Genomic DNA, 9,006 nt, shown 5'->3' on the forward strand with positions numbered 1-9,006 from the left:
GACCTGGAGGCCGCCGCGCGACGAGCGCGACTTAGCCTTGGCGCGGGCCTTGCCGCCGGTTTTGCCGCGGCCAGACATGGTGCGCGAGGTAGATCAGGAGACAGGAACACTTCTGAGGAGATCCGGGACAGACGACCGCCGCAGTCCGACTGTTGCCGCGCGCCCGGGGGCCGCCCTTATAAGCCTCCGGGGCACACCTCCGCGCCCTCCTGATTGGCTCTTTTCTCTAATACCCGCCTCCAGTTGGTTGCGATGAGCTCTTCCGTGACGCGCGTCGGGTGAGGGAGCGCGCTCGCCGATTGGTCGAATTTGAAAACCTTTTGCCCGGGGAAAACAGGCGAGAAGGAGTGGCTGCACGGAGCCAGGCAACCTCCCGGGATGGAGCCAATCCGTGTAGAGCGCGCGAGATTTAAACGCAGCCGTCAGAGACCAGAACCGGAAAAGGGGTGGAGTCTGAAGCTACCTAGGCAGCCTCTGGGAAATCTGTTCTGATCTGAGGTTTTTGGTTTTTTTTTTTCTGATCTGAGGTTTTTAAAGAGGTGAACCCAACTATAGCTTCTTCCTCCCCTTCCAGCTCTAGTCACTGCCTACTCCCTCCTCCTATTGGGCAAAGGAAGGGTGAAAAAAGGAAGAAATTAGACCCCCTCTCCCTAAAGATCCCAGGCTAGAAAACAGGGTATAACTCCAATCCTAGGACCCTCCAGGCTACTCGAAGCATCAGAATTTCATGATTTATTCAACATGTCAGGTCTCAGTTCTGTTCACTTCTTGTGACTGGCGTCTGACAGGGCAGAGAGATTGGCATCCTCTTGGAAGAGTTAACCCCACCGGCCCTCCCCATCTACTCTAAAATGCCCAATAGAAAATACAACATAGGAACAACAAGAAAAAGACAGTACTTTATTGTGACTCTTGGGAGCACCTGGCTCTCCAGTCTCCTTACTAATCAGAACACTTCATGTATGGTCAATGTCAAGTCATTGTCGAACCTGTGCCTCTATCCCCAGCCCAGATTCCATCCCAAGGCCCGGCATATTCCTTGAGCAACAGGATTCTAAAAGCTGAATTGTGGATAACTGCATTAAAGCTGCTGGATCCCAATTTAGGAGGCTCCAAAGATGGGGTGGAGAGGGAGACAATGGCAAGTCGAAGAAAACCATAGGCAAAGTCCAACCAATCAGGCATTGGAGGGCAAGAAAGGCCCACAATGTCAAAAATCACAGGGGGACGGAAATGCTGAGAACAAAATCTGGAGGAGAATGAAGGCTGGGAAAGGCCTGGGCCAGGAAGCAGTCTTGGTCCAGACAGAGGTAGGCCCAAATCAGAAACTCTGGAGGCAGAGGTGAAGAACAATGAGCAGGGGACTCAGACATCATAGAAAAGTCGAACAAGCTGGTACCGAATGGAGAAGGTGACAGCACTGCCCAGGATCTGCAAGGAGACAAACTGGAGTTAAGAGCCATGAAAAAGGAGAGAAAAAGAAATAACTCTCTCCCTCAATCTCACCTGCAGCAGCAGCAGGAGCAATGTGAGATTTCGCTCATGTATGGGCCCAAGGACTTTAAGCAGCAAGTTGATGAGGGTCATGTTGTTACACTCAGTGAAGGCGCCATCCTCATCCTCACCATGGCGCACTGTCACTAGCTGGAGGCTCTCTGCTACCTGGAGGGGCCAGAGATGGGGAGAATTCCAACTAATACTTATGACCGAGGAATGGGGATCTGCTTAATGCTTTCAAACTCCCATTGGATTTGATGCAGGCCTAGGTTCCCAGTTCCGAGTGTAGGAGGGCAGCCTAGGGCCTTCCCTCCTTATTACCCTGTTACCTTTAGAATAAAGGTGCCCAAGAAAGAGAGGCTCTTGGTCTTGAACTTGGAATAGCTCATCTCCAGTTTGCCTGTCTTGGTATTGAGTCTGTGGGGGGAAGACAGCTTCATGTGACTGGGCCTCTACTCAAAGAACTCTCCTCCCTGTGGTTAATTAATAGGAAGAGCACTGGCTGTGGAGTCGAACAACCTGAAATCTATTTCTGGGTCTGCTGCTTACTCCTCTGTGATCGAAATGCTGTGAGCACTCTGTGGGAGTACGTAACTAAACGTGCTTTGTAAATTATAAAAGGTTACCCACATGGAAAGAGCCCTTCTGTGAGTCCACTCTCTTTGCACAGCAAATGTAAAGGCTGGCTTCAGAAACCCCAAGTGAAAAGGCCACAGTGTCCCTTTCAAACCCCAAAGTGGCTACCTGGGTATACGGTGTCGAGGACAGGGGATGATATGCAGGAGCTGAGGTAGTGAGTAGAGGAAGTTGAACACCTGGGGCATGAAGAAGAGCAGCATGGTCTTGCTGAAGTGTCCTAGGATGCCCACCACAGCAAAGGTCATGCCGGCAAAGTAACAGAAGGTATCTCCCACGAACACCTGTGACGGGTACCTGTGTGGGAGAGAAGACCTGAACCTGTGGCAAGAGGCATAGCCAACCTCCTGATATCACACACTTTGGGTGCTGGGCGGGCCCTGACCCTAGTTCTTTTTTTTTTTTTTTTTTTTAGAAGTTTTTGCTATAGGGCGCATGCGGTCACCAAAAAGACAAAGAGAGACATAGAGACAGAAAGCGAGAAATCACCCCCCAGGGTGGATGGCCACGCCACAATCCCTTCTCCTCCATTCTCCTCTCAGGATCTTGGGCACGCACGCACACGCGCCTGGCGTGAGTTTAAACCACCGGGTCTGGGACTCGAACCGTGGTTGGCTACATGGGAGTTCAGCGACATAGCCATTACGCTAACTGCTGGTCCCCCCTAGTTCTAACTCAGAGAGACTCCAGCTGCCCCAGCACCTCCGGGGGGGGGGGGGGCCCCGCCCCCTTTTTTTTTTTTTTTTTTTTTTTTTGAGAAGTTTTTGCTATAGGGCGCATGCGGTCACCAAAAAGACAAAGAGAGACATAGAGACAGAAAGCGAGAAATCACCCCCCAGGGTGGATGGCCACGCCACAATCCCTTCTCCTCCATTCTCCTCTCAGGATCTTGGGCACGCACGCACACGCGCCTGGCGTGAGTTTAAACCACCGGGTCTGGGACTCGAACCGTGGTTGGCTACATGGGAGTTCAGCGACATAGCCATTACGCTAACTGCTGGTCCCCCCTAGTTCTAACTCAGAGAGACTCCAGCTGCCCCAGCACCTCCCCAGGACCCAAAGCCCTGAATGCATCTGCTCTTAAGGACTCCAAGTGCATCCTCAACTGGGGAGAGAGCAATTTCAGGAAAGTACCAACCAAATACCCAGAAAACACTCAACGCAGGTCCGGACAGGTTTAGTCTCCATAAGGAAGTGGGTTATGATCATGACCACGCACGCCACTTGTTCAGACAGATGTCCCCTTTATTCACAGCCCTACTTACCAGTTATGGTAGAGCAACCCCAAGGTGGTGAAGAAAAAGGGTATCATGAAGTAGAGAGAAAAGACGTGATCATCACGATAATCACCTGTGAAAGCAGGAGAACAAGGAAAAAGCTCATTCTGACTTCCTCTGTAGCCTCTGGTTCTATTTTTGTCTGTCTCTAAGTTCTGTATCGTCCACCTCATTCAAGCCACTTTCAAGAACTCACTACCCCTTTTATGTCGCCCAGGCCATTCTCAATATTCTACCTCTTTCACAAAGCCTTTCTAATCTAGTTACCATCTTAAATGTGACTGACTGTTCTGACCTGGGTTTGAACACTAGCTCTACTTCTCTAAGCCTGTTTCCTCATCCTCATTTGTAAAAATAGGGCTGTGAGGGACCAACGGGTGGCATAGTGGTTAAGACGCTGGACTACCACATGGCAGACAGTGGTTCAGGTCCCAGACACTGCAGCTTGAAACTCATGCCAGACATGTATGTGTGCATGCCTAAAATTCTGGTAGGAGACTGGAGGAGAAGGGATGGTGGCATGGCCATATCCCCCCCCCCCGGGGTGGGAATCTTCTTGCTTTCTGTCTCTCTCTCTCTCTAGTGAGCACATGCACCCTACAGCAAAAAAAAAAAAAAAAACAACCTCTAAAAAAATTTTTTAAATAGGGCTGATGACAATATCAACCACATAGAGGCATTCCAAGACTTAAATGAGGGGAACCAGCAGTTGGCGTAATGGCTATGTCGCTGGACTCCCTCGTAGGAAACTGCGGTTTGCGTCCCGGACCCGGTGGCTTAAAACTCACACCGGGCATGTTTGCGTACGTGCCCAAGATCCCGAGAGGAGAATGGAGGAGAAGGGATTGCAGCATGACCATCCCCCCTGGGGGGTGATTTTTCGCTTTCTGTCTCTATGTCTCTCTCTGTCTGTCTGGCGAGCGCACGCGCCCTATAGTGAAAATCTCTCAAAAAAAAAAAAAGATTTAAATGAGATGTTTAAAAAACACTCAGCTTTAATAAGCACTTGTTGATGTCTACCAGCCAAAGACCACCGGAAAGACAGCTATGGTCAAAGTTGAGTTTACTGACTTGTGAAAAGGGAGACTTCAAAAACCACATATCATGAGAAGTACAAAATGGCTCAGTAAAAGGATTAGGAAGGACTTGTTATAGGATTTGTTTCAGGGTAGTTTTGGAGAGGGTCTAAGTAGAGTTTTGCTCTGAACTGGGTGCTTTCAGAAAGGACAAGTAATCCCTACGATTAAACATCTTTCTTTGTTTTGTTTTGGTTTTGCCATAGGGTATGTGCACCTGCCAGAGGGGAATAGAGACAAGGGAACTGAGAAATCAGCATGGCCATGCTCCTCCATTCTTCTTTTGGAAAATTTAGGCATGCCTGCACATGCACCTGTTGTGATTTTCAAGCTGCCAGGTCCAGGACTTGAACTGCATTCAGCCATGTGGGAATCAGCACATCATCTGCTGGCCCCTATGAATGAACATCTTAATAATTTTTATTAGGGGAACCAGCAGTTAGCGTAATGGCTATGTCGCTGGACTCCCACGTAGTCGACCGTGGTTCACGTCCCGGACCCGGTGGCTTAAAACTCACGCCGGGTGCATGTGCATACGTGCCCAAGATTCCAAGAGGAGAATGGAGGAGAAGGGACTGCGGCGTGACCATCCCCCCTGGGGGGTGATTTCTTGCTTTCTGTCTCTATGTCTCTCTCTGTCTGTCTGGTGAGCGCATGCGCCCTATAGTGAAAAACCTCTCCAAAATAAATAAATAAATAAAAATAATTTTTATCAAATAAATGGGAAGAACTGAGTTGTTATTGGAAAGCAGCAGAAGTCTCTCATGGCAGCCAGGAGAAGAGAGTTTGGGCATTCTGTGGGTTGCTCAGTGTTCTTGTGGTTTTGCCTGTGCTCAAATGGAGGAAGCTGGTCCATCATGGCCACAGGACGACTTTGACATTGGGTGTAAAATCACTTCTGTACAATAGGAGATGATCATGGCCTAGCTGTTAGTGCCAACCCAGCTTTTTTTTTTTTTTTTTTGGAGCGATTTTTCACTGTAGGGCGCGTGCGCTCGCCAGACAGACAGAGAGAGACATAGAGACAGAAAGCGAGAAATCACCCCCCAGGGGGGATGGTCACGCCACAATCCCTTCTCCTCCATTCTCCTCTCGGGATCTTGGGCACACACGCACACGCGCCCGGCGTGAGTTTTAAGCCACCGGGTCCGGGACACGAACCGTGGTCGACTACGTGGGAGTCCAGCGACATAGCCATTACGCTGACTGCTGGTTCCCAGTGCCAACCCAGCTTTAAATGATAGAGCTGCTACTTTTCTGACTCACATTTAATAAATCTTCATTGTTATTATTAGTTGCAAAGTAAAGAGCTTTTGTTATCTTCAACAATTACGTTTTTTTTTTAATTCCCCAAAGCCATATATCAGGCAACTAACTTCCTTAATATGCAGAGTTTTCTCTCTCCATATCCCCAATTCCACCTACCTTCCAGCTCCACCAGATTGAAGACAATGATGGAAGCAGAAATGACCAGCGACTGGCCGGCCTCTAGGCCATTAATTCCTGCTAGGATATTGATGGCGTTGGTACAGAATACTGCCAGCAGCCCCATGTAGACATAGTACAGGATCCCTGGGGGTAGGGGGGAGACACGGTATAAAAATAATGCCATGGGGTCCAGCAGGTGGCAGTGGTTAAGGGTGCTGGACTCCCACGTGGCCGACCACTGTTTGAGTCCCAAACCTGGCAGCTTGCTTTCTCACTTTCTCTCTCTCTCTCTCCCTCTCCCTCACTCTCTGGTCAAATTAAAATAATAAATAAATAAAGTTAAACAAAATTATTCTTTAAAAAAAAATAGTGCCATGTAAGGAAGGAGAAGTTAAGGGTAGTGTTTTTTTTTTTTTAAAGATTCATTTTATTTTATTTATTCATTCATTTAATTTGACCAGAGAGAGAGGGAAAAATAAGAAAGCAAGCTACCAGGTTCAGGACTTAAACCATGGTCAGCACCTTAAAAACCATGCCACCTGCTGGTCCCAAGGGTAGTCTTAAAGGAGAAAAGTGGCGAGGGCAGAAGACAGAGTGGAAAGCCACTAGAAGGAATTGGAGAAGATACAGGGACAGGATGGGGTCACTTGGGCAGACAATCTGGAGCACCAGGAAAAGTGTTCTGCTGGATAGCTCAGAGGGAAAAGGGTCCCGTCAGTAGGCACCAGAGGAGTAGTAATGGCAGGGTTACTCACCCAAGTCCAGATGTAGGCCGAGAATCAGGCGCAAGGGCTTGGGTACCACAATGGTGGTGTTGCCAAAGTTGGTGAAATAGACCATGAGGAGAGGTAGTGAGGCAGCTGTGGGCAGCAGCAGCTTATGGCGCCAGCGCAGATTCAGTACATCGTCAGCAAAGCCCAGGAAAATCATGCAGCAGATGGCCAGGAGAGCACCTATCAGGGCCACAAACTGGGGGAGGCTCCGAAAGTTATGATTTAGGCCTATGCCATTCCACCTCTCAAGAATTCCTGTCTTTTCAGTTCGTCCTCCAGCCCCCCTCCCCAAGCCCAAATAACCCCCAAGTCTCTTAGGCACCTCTCAGGCCCCAGCCACAGGCAACCGTTCCCACGAATCCACTTACTTCATGGTGGGGGAACGCCTTACACTGCTCCTCCACAAAGCAGTTCAGGAAGGGGAAAGGGATGAAGCAGAAGAGGATGATAAGGAAAACAGCACCGCTGATCACTCCCTGGGACTCCGGGCTGTGGCCCAGCGAGACGGTGGGCAGGGAAGAGGAAGGGGGGGTGTGGTCACTAGGGCAGGCGTTACGGTAATCCAAAGTGGTCTTCTACCCGGTTTTTTTTTCTTTTTTTGGAGGGTAGTGGTGGAGGGAGTAGGGCCCCCCTGCAGGAGTCCCTGATCCACCCACGCTCTCCCGCCCTTCCCTTCCCCAATGTCCCCCAACACCAAACAGAGTCCGGCTCTGCCCACTTAATTCTCGGTCCCGCGCACTGTCAAGCACCCGGTCCTCGTGCACTGTCAAGCACTCAGTCCCCGCCCCTGCCCTGCCCACTCTCTCCTCCGCCCTTGCCCCCTGCCCGGGACCCGGGCGTCGCTGCTCACATCGGCTGCCGGCTGGGTTTGTTGAGGTCCTGGCCACAGAGGCGCGCTGCGATGAAGTGGCCGCGGAAGGCCGGGATGAGTGTGAGTGTAGCCACAAATCCCAGCAGCGAGCCGATCAAATTCACCAGCAGCGGCATCGGCAACTCCGGGAAGGCCCACATGGTGACCCGCCAGGGTCCCCTCTGCGTCGCCTCCTCAGCTAACCGGCCAGCTGGGCAAACAGCCCGGAGGCCTCAGCAGCAAGGAGTGACCGTTTCTCACCGGCAGCGCCTTCCTGCACCAGCCTGGGCAAAACTCAACAACTCTGACTTAAACTGCCCTTGGGACCCCTCCCGGAGGCTGTAAAAAGCAAGCCAGGCTGTGCCCGGCTGCACCTGCCTACCCGCTGTTTCCGCCCGGATCCTGATAGTGGCGCAACTCTGCTACGGAAGGCGGCGGCCGCCATTTTTGATGTGGGCGCTGGAGGGAGAACAAGTTATTTTAAGCCGTTTTCTTTGTTCGAGAGAGGAGTCAAAACGGGAGTATTGGAAAAGCAATTAAAGAAAGAAAAACAAGATCGGATACTTTTCTAACATTATATTAGAGATAAACAGCGCAGAGTGGAAACACCCCTCGCCCAGTTCCAAAATGAACGCCTCCTTGTACCACGTGGCTGACACCGCTCACTGTCTGGCTCCACGTCAGTTTTAGCTCTGCTTCGCCCGCAGGTCACGTTTAAAGGGCCAATCCCGGCGCCTCCTCTGGGATGCCCCTGGAATCAGAAATGTGCCTGCTGGAATCCAGAAGTTGGGCAGGAAGGACGAGGGTGCGGACCCGCGCCTGCCCCTCGCAGGAAACTTGATGCCCGCGCAGTCGGAAGCCGCGGTAAACAGAAATCAGATCCCGGACACGTAGTTACAGTTTGGAAGGATGATGTAAATCCGACAGCCCCTCCCACTCGTTTTTTCTGGTCCTTGATCCAGGTACTTTTCCCTTAACTTCCCACCCACCTTCTGTCGCCTTTGTAGCAATTAGTTGCCGGGCAACCCAGCGCTGCTCCTCACCACGGGAGGAATTGGACGTGCCCTCGGGTGTTAGATTTCACCAGGACTTTCGCTTGGTCCTGGATCACTGCATGGTGCCGAACTCCCAAAATGTAGAGATGGAGGCTGAAGCGTTGGCAAGAGCTGAGGCGGCGGGAGAACCGTGGAACTCCTGTCAGCATTCTTTCTCCGGATCACTGTTGCTTTTGCTTGGCAACTGTTTCCTTGTACTCAGGCTCTTAGGCCATGGATATTTCCAGTCCTTTGGGAGGAAACTACCATCAGAGAGTTAGAGGACAAAGTGGTCTGGCATGCTCTCCATTCTTCCCAATATGGCATGTTCTAGGAGTCAGGGTCGGGTTTACTCCTTTTCTTTTTTTTTTAAGAAAGAGCTTTTTTTTTTTTTTTAACTTTATTTATTTGTTTATTTTAAGATTTGATCAGAGA

General features: G+C 50.5%; 2 protein-coding genes across 3 annotated transcripts in view; both read right to left on the reverse strand.

The window, feature by feature from the left end:
- H2AX (H2A.X variant histone) overlaps window positions 1-164 on the reverse strand; it is a 1,622-nt gene extending 1,458 nt beyond the window's left edge. Inside the window, exon 1 of the mRNA XM_006152324.3 lies at window positions 4-164. Within this exon, the coding sequence (XP_006152386.1) occupies window positions 4-78 (75 nt within the window). The 5' untranslated portion in view covers window positions 79-164. The remainder of the gene's footprint in view (window positions 1-3) is intronic.
- Window positions 165-877: 713 nt separating this feature from the next.
- Window positions 878-8,750, reverse strand: DPAGT1 (dolichyl-phosphate N-acetylglucosaminephosphotransferase 1). Of its 2 annotated transcripts, none has more exons than XM_014589264.2 (10): window positions 8,581-8,750; window positions 7,538-8,288; window positions 7,056-7,176; window positions 6,670-6,883; window positions 5,912-6,058; window positions 3,399-3,483; window positions 2,242-2,430; window positions 1,827-1,914; window positions 1,507-1,662; window positions 878-1,431 (listed from the first exon to the last, which is right to left on the reverse strand). In XM_014589264.2, the coding sequence occupies exons 2-10, from the start codon at window positions 7,696-7,698 to the stop codon at window positions 1,366-1,368; spliced, it is 1,227 nt and encodes a 408-aa protein (XP_014444750.1). In that variant the 5' UTR covers window positions 7,699-8,288; window positions 8,581-8,750; the 3' UTR covers window positions 878-1,365. The 2 variants fall into 2 exon arrangements, with proteins under 2 accessions (XP_014444750.1, XP_006152365.1); XM_006152303.3 differs by having other exon boundaries at window positions 8,527-8,750.
- Window positions 8,751-9,006: the final 256 nt, after the last annotated feature.

The sequence above is a fragment of the Tupaia chinensis genome, unplaced genomic scaffold (assembly GCF_000334495.1).
Source record: "Tupaia chinensis unplaced genomic scaffold, TupChi_1.0 Scaffold000348_1, whole genome shotgun sequence".
Classification (NCBI taxonomy): Eukaryota; Metazoa; Chordata; class Mammalia; order Scandentia; family Tupaiidae; genus Tupaia; species Tupaia belangeri.

What these genes read in the sequence shown, in the direction of transcription:
- DPAGT1 (XM_014589264.2), bottom strand. Translation starts at nt 7,698, where the DNA reads ATGTGGGCCTTCCCGGAGTTGCCGATGCCGCTGCTGGTGAATTTGATC. An exon ending in CAATCTGGTGGAGCTGGAAG is followed by an intron (nt 3,484 to 5,911) that starts GTAGGTGGAATT and finishes CTGCTTTCACAG; the next exon opens with GTGATTATCGTGATGATCAC. An exon ending in CCTCGACACCGTATACCCAG is followed by an intron (nt 1,915 to 2,241) that starts GTAGCCACTTTG and finishes TTCCCCCCACAG; the next exon opens with ACTCAATACCAAGACAGGCA.